Below are 14,847 nucleotides of genomic sequence, written 5' to 3'. Positions count from 1 at the left end.
GTGCTTGAGAAGCGTAAAATAGTAGGGAGTTTATATTTACTTCGTATCATGGGGGTCACGATATTGCCAGTTGTGCCTCTCATAGTATGAATATTGTGACATGAGTTGTTTCTTTACGCTTGGTCTCTGAATTTTTATTCACTATGTAGAACAGAGTACAGATTCAATGAATTGATTTTTTTTACTAGCAATAAGCACGGTAGGCAGAATGCATTTACAAAACTGACCCCATGGGTGGTAGGTGGGTGTTAGTCACATAATGCGTGAAAAATTAACCGTGCACCCTGGAACACCCTGGTGTCCTAAAAAAGAGAAAGAGCCAACTTCAGTCCAAAAATGGCCTTATTACATGGCCAAACGAAAATATACGCCCACCTATCAAGCATAATTAAAGCTTGAACGAATTTTTAAAGATGAATGTCACGCCTCTAAAATAATAAAGGAAAAAATCACTAGGAACATCCTCTCCTGAACATGAATGACTTCCTATTGTTCACCTTCGATACATCATTTCTGTTCTTATGCCATCCAGCATAGTAACATTAAGAACTCCTGTTCTAACTCTTTTCATCCTCTCTTCTGAATAATATTCCATCATCAGCATCAAACTATAACCGTCATTCACTCGCATATCCCCGTACTTGTATGGCCATTCTCCTTCCTTCAAATATAAGAGACGAAACCATGGAACAGAGCAAAATATTTTAAGATGTGAACCACAAATATCTGCCTTACTTAGAGAAGGGTGATGTTCAATGATCTCCTTTTCTAAAACACTTATCGTACTTACAATTCCTACAAAGAAATTGTCGTTATTTCCTGTTTCACCCACAGCCTCTCTCACATTATCAACATACGTTTCTATGGCGTTCCATCTGCTGTACAGAGTGTACGCCAGCAGTACTATTGTATTCATCTTCGTCCAATGCAATTTAATGTAATTTCGATATGAGTAATTTATATAACCAAACCTTTTAGTCCTCTGGGCAAAAAAAATATCCTTTCAGGGCTATTCCAATATATTATTTTGGCTAAACCAAACGCCTGGCTAAGGGCGGATTTCGAAAATTCCGCCTCCATAATTTGGTAATTAAAAAAAGGTCCAAGGCTTCATTTAAGCATCGTTGCAATTCTTCAAAAGTAGCATCATTTACTATTCACAATGATGTCCCTACTCGAAAATGTATCCCGCTTGAAGTGCAAAATAGTTTCCTTGGCCGGGACTTGAACCACAGATCTTCAAATTGCCCCGCCAATATATATATATATATATATATATATATATATATATATATATATATATATATATATATTATATATATATACACACACATACATACATATACATATATATAATGTATATAATATACATTATATATATCAGACGATTTAAATGCTATATTAGTTAATATACAACATATAACGTGGAATATCTTATTAAATAGCACCAATTTACACGCATGATTTCGATATTGATTCGAGTGTACATAAATCTATAGTGTAATACTTTCCCTGTTTTTTAAATTGAAAAATTTTTAATTCATATACTATTTTTGCTAGTGAGGATTCTTAAAAATGCTCTCTTATGATCTTAAATTTAACTGATTCAACTATTATATTTTCTTCATGTTAGCTTACATGGAAGCATACATCACATTGTCATAAGTTTACCCAACACAAAGTCATATTTTTTATTGAAATTTTTTTGGAAGTTTGTAAAATAAATTGCGACACAATTACCAGATTTTAAGATAGTAAAAGGAAATTGATAGACTTATTTTTTCGGATATGAAAAAATATGTGTTTCACTAATGGAGTGAAAATGGTTGCCAAATAATATGGCCAACATTCCAGAGGTCTCTCCTCAAAGTGCTACTTTTGGCCGTGATTTCTTTCTCAGAGAGGTACGGTGAAAATATGCTGGCATCACCCAGCGTTTGTTGCGATACCGAAGTAGCTGCAGCGAATTAAAAATTTGAGTGACGCACAAACCTATTTCATGGATTCTGTATTCTACTCTTCAACTTACTCATGATATAGAAAAATAATAGGGCAGATTGATAGTTACGGCAACTCGCGTTTGGATATCAACTACAAAGAAAAAGAAGTATGGAAATTAGATTGCCTAGCATTATCCTCTCTCTCACTATCTTCGGTATCCCGATGTCTCTCAGCATCTCCTGCATCCACTTGTCCTCCCTTCTTCTAAAATGAAGTCAGCCACTTAGGCCAATTCGAATTAATCGGAAAATTCATTCAAATTTAATGCTATTGATTTATTGCACCATATCACAATTATCAAAAATTAACAAATCAAATACGAAGAACTTGCATATAAAATTGTTAACGAAGCAGTAATTATTTTAATAACGTGAGTGAGGGAGTTCATATCTCGTTCACCCATAATCCAGGCATAATCTTTAATAACGCATACGCAATCGCATTATGGTGAAAAGATAATTTGTCGATTCGTTGACCTAAGCGATTTGCAGCATGGTAATTTTTGCAGGCAAAATCAAATGCATTTTCTGACTCATATAGATATACTTTCTTGTACTGTAACTCTAAATATAAACATCATCCCACTTCCTCTATTTTACATTTTGGTTTTCAGCAGGCATTTAATCTACAGGTTGCATGTACATGTAAAGGTACTCCTAAATTTGTCTGACTTTTTAATAATACTTGCATTATCTTTAGCGCGTGAAAAATTAAACTTATGCCCAGTCTAACTGCTGCTTAACGTTTTTCCGGGATATAAATTACATTTACTCTATGAATTCAAGCGAAATTAATTCTTATTAGAAGATACTGGACAGAACAATATCCTTAGCTCTATAGTTAATAGCTGCTTCAATTGAAATTAAGGGGTTTTTTCTTTTGGAAAAAAATCTCTTTCGCATTCGTTAAGCTTGGAAATGATATTGTTCATGGCATTGAAGCTATCCTTTAGGAAGGCGTATTAAAAGGTAAAGTTTTCTTCGTACCAGACGATCTTTTGATTCACTCGTTGAAAGTATTTAGTGTCTAGTTACTAATATTGAAATGCAAAATGGCAAAATACCAACTGCGATAGATTCGGCAATATGAGCATCGGTTCATCTTAAAGCTATTTCTGGTAGGCATGTTTATATCTATGCCGGAAAGTCGTACTGCGTAAACTAACTAGCAAATCTTTGTAGTAAATCCTATTGAATTTACTTCCAATGTTTTCCAGCACTTACCATCAAAATAAACCGAATGTAAGACAGGAAAAAGCGTGATCCACCCATTCTTCTCAGAACACCCCTAGGGATTTGAAATTAATACGAAAAAGTACTGATTTCCACATAATCAGTTATTTCCCGAACATGAAACTGGGTAATTAAGTCGCATGAAAGAGGGCACTATGAAATGGAAACTGGTGAATCATAGATGGGCCGATGAAATCATGAAAGCAATTTTCTACCGAGAAATTTTATTTCGACAGAGATGTTTCCTCATAACAAAAACCTTTGATAGCTATTTAATTCTATTCCGATAGGATATCAGGTAAATTTTATCAGCCTGGTGTAGCCTAGCCTAGCCTATCAGCCCAGTATGGTAAGTGAAAATATTAAAAGTAAATAAAAGCTCAATTGGGGGGTTGTTGCAATTCTATAGGTCATCGCATTATGAAATTTACCTCCCAATGAAAAAATGATACACTTTTTACCAATGGTTCATGTGACATAATATATAACAGCAATAGTCGAATTATCAGTCAACAGAGAATCATTACATAAAATAATCTACTCATTTCCACAAAAATAGTAATAACTTAATGCAATTATTGCCTCCAGTTTTTTAACAAATATTACGGACCTTATTTCCCATCTCAATTCACCTGATTACAACAAAACCTTACGCTAAGAACTCAGAAAGATATCGCATTCATGAGATAGACTTTGAATAACGTTATTTCAGTAGATGTCCAATGAGTTAGGTACCTTATCCTTTTACAAACATAAAAATCGGTATTTTGTCGACCCAGTGAAACTCGCACGTCGATTTTTTTTCTAGGAAAAGGATCATGACGAAATAGCAATCGAGCAAGGAAGAAGTAGGAAGTGAAACGCACAAAATATCCGCCACTCAAGAGGGACGTGACACCGGGTAACGGAGCTCGAGATGCCGCCACCCCCGCCGAGATGAAATTCCGTCTCCGACGACGGCCTACGTGTCAATTAATTCCACAGAGATGAAAGAATGTTCACGACTCCGCGAGGGCAAAATTGACACGCCCTCTCCGAAATTGCCACCGTTGGTCATCCCACCATAGGCAAGGGAAGCGGTCAAGAGGGTCACGGGGCAAAGTAATTCGACGTTGCGTGGAAATCCAGGGAAAGGTATGAGTAGAAGTTGCGGAAGATGCTCCTCGTCCGAATTTTGTATATATATCCCGCAACACGGACCATCCAGCATCACATTCAGCCCAGCTGATCTTCAGAGATTCAGGAACTCTCAGACCAAGGAAGAACCACGAGACATCGCCAACATGAAGTCTTTTCTGGTAAGAGTTTTTATTTTCCCATATCTTTTTGGAAAAGTCGGTTCCTGAGCCGCCGCAAAATGTCCTACTCGTATACATCACTCTTAAAGTCAAAGAGACCTGCAGATCTTGAAACCCAGAAAAATAGTACTTTACTCTGAGCGTCTTACAGGATGCATGAATTCATACCTACATGCTGACTTAGAGAGGAAGACTTAAGGGGCTAAAATGCCATCGCATATTGATATAGTATCGTATCTAGGTTCATACAGCCTCACGGAACTAACTGCGTTGTAACTAGAATCCTTTGAATTTTGTCTAAAGATATGACAACAAAAAAGGGAAGGGTTTTAAAAGCGACCAGTACAAAAATTATATTGCCTAATTATAAAATTTGGTTCTATTTGAAAAATTTCGTTTTTATTGATCAAATAAATTCAACTTATAGACATTGGCTCAATGAAATATAAATACAAATCATAATACATTTGAGGTTGAGTTTTGCTAGAAATTCTTCATTGCAACTTACATTGTTTAGAAAATATTAGAAACCTTACGTTTTTTAATGCTTTGGGAGAGAAAAGCCTATTTAATTAGGAAAAGTTACTTCAAATATTGAAATGCCTATGTGCAGCCTTGTACTCAGTAAGATTAGTCGGCGTACTTTCTGACGCCGAACATTAATCAGCAAAATGTAATTGAGTTACATTGAAAGTGTGATTCAAATGCTCATAGTTAACCAATACTTGCATGCAAGAAGGAATTCATTAGCATATTCTATATTTCCCAACATTAACCTTTAACCTTTTAGGAGACCGGACATTAGAATACTTCAAATATTCATTGAAATATTCCACTATGGTCAATTAAATGATACATGAAATTATCTCACTGTGCATAAATTTAAATTAAATGAAATTTCCCGCAGTGAAAGCCTTCACCAATACGTTATTTAAAGAATGGTAAAACATCCGACCAGTGGAAAAATTAAACTTTGTTCTTAAGTAAAAAATCAAAACGAGAAAAGTAATTGATTATCCTACAAAATATAGTTTAATTAGGGAGCCGAAAAATTACGTCAAGAAAAGTGTACAAAAAGTTTAGAGAGCCAGGCGACGTACAAAGAAAAGTTAGTGCATAATGCAATATTATACATTCAGATAATTTAAGAGCAAACGTAATGGAGTCATCCAAGCAAACCACGTGCTAGAGTCTTGCTTTTCTGACAGGTTGACCGAAATACCTTCCTTTGAGAGTAAAAAATACAGTGGGAAACAGGACAAACTTCAACCCAAGAATTTGACTTTGTCAGAACAGAAAAAAATATTTGTAGTGTCAAAATAACGTAAAAAATAACTGAACTAGCTTTTATAATGCATAAAACCATTAAGTTATGACTTTTAACAATTAAAACATTGACAAAAAAGTATGAAGATTTGCATCAACTACGAATTTGCAAATCGATATATGCATGTTAACGTGGTGTACTGATCATGTAAAAATGAAACGTCAAATATATCATAAACTAATACATTTCGCAGGAGTGTATAACGTTTGAATCATTTATCCTCATCATCTTTCCCGCAGTGTGCCATCGCCGCTACCCTCCTCATAGTTTCTCCGTCCGCCGCTTCTAACGACGAGGCGCCAAAGACCAAGAGAGGCGTGGTGGGCGTAGGGGGAGCTGACTGGCTCATCCACCCCCCACCTTTCCCCGCTTTCCCCGTCCCAAACTCCTTCGACGCCTCCGCCGGACCCTGGGCGTCGTCTGCTTCCCTCGCCGCACTTCCTCTCGCCGCCGCAGCTGCCGCAGCGGCTGCCGCGGGCCCCTGGGCCCCCCGCCCCATCACAGCCCTCTCCCCAGCCCATGCCACCACAGCTCTCGACCTGGTGGCCCTCCGCAAGCGCATCGAACTCGCCGTCGCCCAGCAGAAGTACGCGGCTGCAGCGGCCGCCGCCGCATCCGCCCGGGAAATCGCGGCAGTGAGCGCCGCCAAAGAAGCCGTGAGGGAGGCCGCTGAGCAGAGAAACCACGCGGCCAAGGCTGCCGCCGCGGCTGCGGCTACGTTCTCCCAGCAGTCAGCGCATTCGCCAGTTCCCCTGAGCTCCAGGAACGCAGGGCCCCATTCCAAGCCATCATACGGACCGTGGCAGTAGAGAGGCGCGTCGAGAAACGATCGACCATGACAACAACCATTTTGTTAACTAGATGATGTATTCTGAGGGATGCTAAAATAAATTTAACCAATACAAACAAAATAATGCATGAATTTTATTCAATCAGCTTTTTTCCTCATCTCATACCCGAGATTTAACTTTAATGCTTCGTCTGGCACTCACAAACCCTAGGGTTATTTTTAATTAATGGCGATGATTCTAAACATGAAATTTATTAATTTTGTCTTGTTTGTAAGACTGACACACACACATGAGTCAACTCCAAGGAACAATAATATATATAGTATCCTTACGATAGGAACGGCAGTGAACAATCCATCACTGACGTTGCCGATGTAGGGCTCACCTCCGCCAATGCATTCAACAATAAAGTTATAAAGCATTACTAAAATATAAAAGCATACGGCTAAACATATTCTACCAAACTTGAAAATAGTTGCATTTCACAACATTCCCTTTCGCACACCCCTGTCGAAGCATAACAGACAGGATTTGACGCTAATCGATTGGCTTTGCCCTAGGAATGTAATGTCTAAAATAACGAAAGAGTCCCCAAATCACTCATAATTTCACCAATTTACCTATTAGTGATTACAGTTATTTGCCAACTATTATTCTAGTTGTTTCTCAACACAGTAAGTTACGTTTATATACTGCCGTCGGCAGAGATCATTCCAATTTTAGTTAATAGTTGTAAGAGAGGACGTGGTAGCTTAGTGGGTTGAGTGTAGGGCTACTGACCGGGTTCAATTCCTCCGGACGCCTCTGGGCAACCTCAGCTTTAACCAAGATGAGTGATTTTGCGGGCACCAGAACTTCCAGGGAAACAATTGGCGGCAAAGGGAAAGAAACTGGCTTCCCTACTCTGACGTATGAGTTTCACACGCCATTGGGCTTGAATCTTGGTGACCTCTATCATTGCCAGTCAAACGACCTTTAGGCTGATAAATTAGGTTTGGTTCATAGTAGGACGTTGACTGAGAGTGATGGAAAGGCGTAAAAAAAATCATTTCCAACCAAACTAATGGAAAAATCAATTTTCTCTAACAAGTTACTTATTTCTACTCTGGGATTTATAAATGGACTGACCATTTCCCCAGTCTTACGAGGGTAGTCTGAAACGTTTCCGACCTAACAAATGTACAAGACATTTTTTCTCAAATTTTATGAGGTCGGAAACTTTTCAGACCAGCCTCGTACAATAACTGTGCACAATATACATCATATTTACCATCCCATTCAATTACGAGACACACCGAAAGATATATGAGTCGTCGTTTTCTCAAGGAGGAATGAGACAATCTACCCGAAAAGTTGATTTTTTTGCCAAAATAATTTAAAATTGAAATGATTGAGTAAATGCATATATTTAAAAGAATTAAAATATTAATTTTTTAAACTCATCAAAATTATTATACACCAATCTATTGCTGCAAATGCCAACACGGAAGACAATATACAGTCACACCTCTCAGGATTTTCAAGTTAGGATAACTTGACTGCCCTAATATTTCTCGAGATTATTGCTTGATAAAGAGTGTATCCGTTCGAGTGTAATTAAAACATGTGCAGGTACGTGTAAAATGGCATTATTTTTTGCACCAATTTCATCTATGATACCAAATTATAATAAGTCGTCAACGAAAAACAATCATTCGCGTGAAAGGGGATTAAGAGGAAGTGGGTTTCCATACTGGAAAAAATAAAGCCCTGAGGCTTTATACATCTAGAATATCAAATTCCATGGGAGAAAATGAAAAGAAAAGTGTTTCCTCGGAAATAATTAACTCTTGTGCCTTTCACACAACCTCTTGAGAACTACTCCTAGAGATCACCAATAAAGACTTCACTTCCCACCCAAACATTTTTCACCTTTTCATAGTGCTTAAGGGGTAGAAACTCTTAGGCTCATCACCATGACGAGCTATTTCATTCCATAATTTCATCGTAAAGTTCGAAAAGATATGAGACGGAGATTGCCATTCCGCGAGTCCTGGACTGCCCACAATGCATATTGCAAAAATTTTAATGGAGGAAACGCTTTAATACCAAGAGATGGAGGTGAGCGGCTTGTGCAGTTGCCAATAGCACAAATAGCTGTCTTCAAAGCGCATCGGCGAATATGAAAATCAATCGATACAATCAGCTGAAAAATGACATACCCAAGGAAGAATTATTCCGGTGATAAATCTAATAAATCAACAGACTTATTAGTTGAAATTTCCTTTTCGGCTCCATTTTAGGAGTTTTGCATAGCGAATATTTCTGAAGACCATAGAATTGGAAACATTCCAATAAAGAAGAAGCTTTGGAATTTAATTTCAGAAATTAAATAAACATGTACCAATAATATGGAGTTATGGTAAATCTAAAAAAATGGGAGAAGTTTCAATAAGTAAAAGTAGCACCAATCCTGATATTTTTAAGAGCCATTTTCCATATCACTCCTTTTTCAACTGCCTACTCAACCCTTAATCGCGATAGACGAAGTTTTTAGGGAACTATTATGTGCCAGCGATTATTTCTGTACCAATTAAAAAGCATTCCATTAAATTTCTTCCACAACATGATGTATATCAAGTCACTCTTGGTGCTGATACATGACTATTTGATTTAAAAAGACACATGTATTGATAGAGAAAGAGAAATAGCGAGGGAGAAGTGAAAACTGACGATTTGACGTGAGTTGGTCTGATAGGGAACATGCTCAATCACCACCTAGTATTTCCACTGTCGGGACAGGGTAAGATGAAGGTCGGAAAAATTTATTCCCCCTGCTAATAGATGCTTTTGAAAGTATACCTGGTTGTGGCGAACTTTCATTTACGGTCCCCAATAAATATTGCACGCTCGAACACTCAACCTCTGCCGGGCACTAAATCACTCTCATTCCACTTGAAGGTGTCTAAGCCATTATCCGTGTAAAGGGCGATTTTTTATTTATGGCAAAATTCGGTTCCAAGATTATCATTGGAGGCCTATAGATCAGTATTAAATCTTCTTCGTCTCATTTTTTCAGCAAATTCAACAACAGGATGTGTACACTAACGGGTGCATTAGTGTTAACCGTCGATAAATATTTCTTTAAGCAAGGCCTTATGTTCAACACTAGTTTTACTTATTATGTATTAGCTCCATGGGTTTCGGTCTCTCTTTCATCTGTTGCGATCTATATAGTAATCATTCATACATTTCCTTTGTCGCTCTTTTCCCTGCCATGCCTATTATGTGATATCACCTACACCTCTTTACGTGAAACCTAGCCATCAAATTCTCCGATTTGAAATCATGAATCAACTATGATGACTTCCTCACGCTATTTCCACTTAATTCCCCATTCACTTCCATCCTCCAGTTTTTAGGCTAAAAAATCCCCGAGTATTTTCTCTTCAAAATGCCAAGTCTTTCCCTGGTCTTTTTAGTTTGTACGTCCATGTTTCACAGCTGTATTCCACAACTTGTCTAAACTCTATCTTGCACATTTTTATTTTGTATTTTCTGTGTGCTTGTTTGGCTTAGTAGTTTCTCAAAGGCATGAAGATATATGTTATCTATAGATATTTCCCACTTAATTTCATCGGAGATTGTATTATTTACGCTTAATGTTCACCCCAGTTATTTCAACGCACCAAGATATTCAAATTCTCAATTATATTCTTTTAACACTTCCACATATTTATTTTGATCCTAATAGAACAATTCATTTCCTTTATCATTTAAAATTTAATACTTCTTATTGGTCATATTTTACAACTCTTCACATTTTTCTTTCACTTCTTTTCAGTTCTTCCTTAAATTAATATGCCATTGGCATAAGCTAATCTTTGATTTTTTATTTGAAATTAAGGTACCAATAGAATATAGGCTGAGTCACTGAGACTGCTAATAACATATTATACAATAGTGTTGATAGTGCGTAACCCCGTTTACATCTATTTCAATTTTGAGTGTCTATACTCTCCCTATATATTTTCACCCTGGCGTTTGAGCCCTCCATTGTAACATCGGTCAGCATCACCAACTTCTTATAATTCATAAGTTTAGGCAGGTTAACCCTTTGTCCGTGGGCTTTCATCGAAAATCACTTTAGCATCAACAAATAAAGGGTGTAGGATACAATTATTCTTATATGTTTCCTTAAAAAGTTATCTTAACATAAAAAAGTGATCTATTGTTGATCTGTGATATCTGAAATCACACATATAATCACCAATGATCTCTGCATATTCAGCGATTCAATTATAAAATAGGTTTGAGTATCTTATAAGTTAAATTTAAAATGTTATGCACATGATTATTGCATATTCGTTCGTCAGCTTATTCATGCATTGGAAATATAATACCTTATTTTCAATTATCAGTCCCTTCTTCTTCCCACATTTTCTGCTCATTTAGTTTCTACCATAACAATACACTTCCTGTTTTTAGTACGTCTGCCGTAATATAACTCTATGGAGTTTTGACATTCTTTATTTTCTGAATTATTAGCTTTCATTTCTAGCTGGCTTGAGCCTTCTCATTTCCTCTTGTTATTACTACGCTTCCGTCCGAAATTCATCGTGGTAGTTCTTTATATATATATATATATATATATATATATATATATATATATATATATATATATATATATATATATATATATATATTTTGAGAGTATTGTATTTTTTCCCTTTTAATTAATACTTTTTAATTTGGTGAGTATTCTTCCAAGCTGATTCAAACAGACAGCTCTGGGTATGCATTTTGGCACAGGTGCTTTCATAAATTCATTGATGGTTTTTCTGCTGTTTTATAAAATATTTCTTTGATTGATTTATTTAATAGTTCTATCTTCTTTTTTCTGATTCTACACTCCTTTAAGTTTGCTCAAGTTTCTCCCAGGAATCATTCCGTTATGGCATCATTCTCACGCTCTCCCCCTTTCAGTCATTTAGGATGGCTATTCATTTATTTCCCTTGTTTGAATCCCAGGGGTTTTTCCAGCTTCTTTCAACCATAGTAACCATACATATTCAACCATAGTAGTTGCATTTTGGCTAACCATTAAAATAATATTTCTTTAAGCAAGTCCTTAGGTTTAACATTGGTTTTACTGACTATATATATATATATATATATATATATATATATATATATATATATATATATATATGTATATATATTTTCATATATATATATATATATATATATATAATATATATATATATACATATATATATATGTATATATGTATGTATATATGTGTATATATATATGTATATGTGTATATGTATATATGTATATATATACATACATATATATATAAATATGTATATACATATATGTATATATACATACAGTCAGTATATGCTCAATGAGTTTTGATCTCCCGAACAAGCGTAAGGAAATCAGAATAACTAAATTGTTCCCTGCCAATGGGTAAATTTGCATTAAAATCTGATAAGTATTCGACTTGAACTTTGCATAGAGAAATGAGAATAGCCTTCACAATGGGTACAAAAAAACGAAATTTGATATTTCTACTTCACCCGTCCGTATGCCTTTCACTATTTTTTTATATTCCCCTTATTTTCTTATATTTCCTTCAACTCATCATTCAAACCCGTTCTCCTTAATTTGCCCCCTTTCGCTTTAGCAACCTCTAATTTGAAAGGTGTTTCGGACGGATGTATAGTCTTTGGACTTTTTTGAAAAAATGAGCCCTCCATAAAAAATCGCTCAATATAGGTCAAAGGCTCGAGAATCACAAAGACATTTAAAAAATTTGCTGGACGTCAAGAGCATATGGATGATAAATCTAACGAGAATCTAATATTTCGTTAATCTGGCCACAATTATTCCTGTTGTGTTTCTTTCACTGCTTAATGAATAATTATTTAAATTTTAACAATTATATTTTATGTGTCAAAATTGAAAGTAAAAGTAAGGAAATAAACGCTAAATAGGCGGTTGGGTTATTTAATTATCTTTATATGCATTTGAAACTAAACAGGCCAACTAAAATACAAAACACTAAAAACACTAGCTGTAAACGAAACGGCAATAAAAAAATTCATCCCATATTTGCGGAGGCAGAGGGATGCTGAAAACTGTAATAGAGGGGAGAATGTTAGGCATACAAGGAAAAGGCAGGAACAGGATAGGAATGTTGGACGGGATGAAGGGAGGAAGGAAGTACACAGAGATGAACAGGGACCTGATGTAGAGTAGGATGCTGGATTTCGTGTTTTGTTACGAGTCTCAAAATATTTATTTGGTAATTGTGTCCATCCAAAACATACCTTAACCGGTAGATTACTTAATAATAATATTTTAAAATGAGTAATTGTATTCGAGCATTGCAAGACTCTCTACTAATTAATTTTATAATTTTACTTTCGTTCGAAGAGTTAATAACGTACAGAAATTTCAAAGTTTACAAATCAGTCGCCTTAACAGAGATCATTTTTTTACTATGAAATTTCTGCATTTTAATGTGCATTAACGGATGACCCCATTAAAAGTTACTGTTGCGAAATATCCCGTAGTTATTTGAAGTAGATAATGTTATCAGCAAGATTTTCATTCCATGGGTTTGAAAATAAGTGTATTTTAGGTAGCTCAACGTCATTTATACTTTTTTCATCGCTCTTAACACGGAAAAACACTTTCTAAACAATATAATTGCTTTGATTTACTTACTGAAACCGAAATTTTTTCTGTGTGTACCCAGTCTTTTAAACGTACAGAAAACTGAACAAAACTGCAAAATGATGATTTGTCAGGTTCACTCTGCTAAATCAATGAACTATTACTACTCCCATAACGAAGATCTGATATTTTAGATTAGATTTCAACCGGTTATAATCTCTGAAACACGAAATCACGAAATGATATTAATCATTCGAGGGGGACAGAGACCTACAGTTATTATGTCAAGTTTGAGACCTAGAGTCATCATAGATCTATTATTATTATGTTGTAAATCAAACACGATTTTAAATTAAAAAGATTATAACAGTAAAATCTGTCTACTTTTATCAACATGAAGAGGCTGGGACCCCTAACCACTTACTAAACTACTCGCTTTGTCAACTTGTTCACAAGAGTAGGAACAAATTTGAACTTCATGGATTCATTAATCTAGACAGAAAACATCGGAGTTATATAATATTACATAACAAATGAGGAACTTATTGCCCATTGAAGACATCCTATTCCCTTTAAAATGAGCGATAAATATCCGAATATGATAAATAATGCACCTGTGACAAGATAATTTCTAAATGATGGATTTGTATTATTTTTTAATACAGGTATATTATTAAAAAGAAATAATTTGGACTTATTTTGGAATTATAATGACCTGATGAGAACGTTGAGATTCAGGACTAACTGAGTTGTTCGACCAGTTCTAAGAGAAAGAATGATTTATTAAAATCTAAATTATAATTTTAGATTGTTTTTCTTTGAGGCCAATATAAGGCCACAAATAAATGTTATCCAGTGCTGATAACGAAGAAAATGTCACCCATGCAAAGTCTGTGCAAAAAAGGATGAGATTGATCTTTCTACGCAAGAACTGCTAAATGGATCACAATCTGTAAGGTCTCGCCTTCTAGCGTCTTCGGTGAGAAGTAAAACACCGCCTTCCTCGTGGCCCTATCTCGACGTGTCTCTGTACAGCAGCGATTCTTGCCTGAGCTTGCCCATGCTTGCCTTGCAAATTCTTGTGTCGGTGAAAATAATGATACCAAAGACGCAGCGCGTGAGTATTGAATAATTTTTTAACCTCGGGAAATGTACAACTGAAACTGATGGAATGATTCAATAGGCATTCAGATTTAAAAAATTCCACTTCAGCAGAAACCAATTACCACGACTTTACATGTAAATTAGTACGTCTACCAGGATATTGGTCAAAACAGAAAGTGCAGTATGAAGTAAAAAGATTAAATTGGAAAAAAATATTGTAATTTCGCAATTTCGCTGTATAAGTCAAACTAGAATAAACATAAGTTATGCCAACTTTTCTAAACAAGATTAATTAAGGGTGAAAAAGACACAGGTTCAGTCAAAATTGAAATGACAGCAAAGAACAAAATAGAATTAGAATAAGTAGCCATTGGTATAAGAGTGCATTGCAGTACCGCAGATGAAAAAAGAAAGTTTAAATTATG

General features: G+C 35.6%; 1 protein-coding gene across 1 annotated transcript; it reads left to right on the top strand.

Annotated features, from left to right (window-relative positions):
• Positions 1-4,516: 4,516 nt before the first annotated feature.
• Positions 4,517-6,667, top strand: LOC139688131 (uncharacterized). The gene is made up of 2 exons (XM_071585558.1): positions 4,517-4,531; positions 6,098-6,667. The coding sequence occupies exons 1-2, from the start codon at positions 4,517-4,519 to the stop codon at positions 6,665-6,667; spliced, it is 585 nt and encodes a 194-aa protein (XP_071441659.1).
• The last annotated feature ends 8,180 nt before the right edge of the window (positions 6,668-14,847 follow it).

Source organism: Hetaerina americana, unplaced genomic scaffold (genome assembly GCF_022747635.1).
Source record: "Hetaerina americana unplaced genomic scaffold, ioHetAmer1.1.p SCAF_2, whole genome shotgun sequence".
Lineage (NCBI taxonomy): Eukaryota > Metazoa > Arthropoda > Insecta > Odonata > Calopterygidae > Hetaerina > Hetaerina americana.
This window is presented reverse-complemented; position numbering and strand designations above follow the sequence as displayed.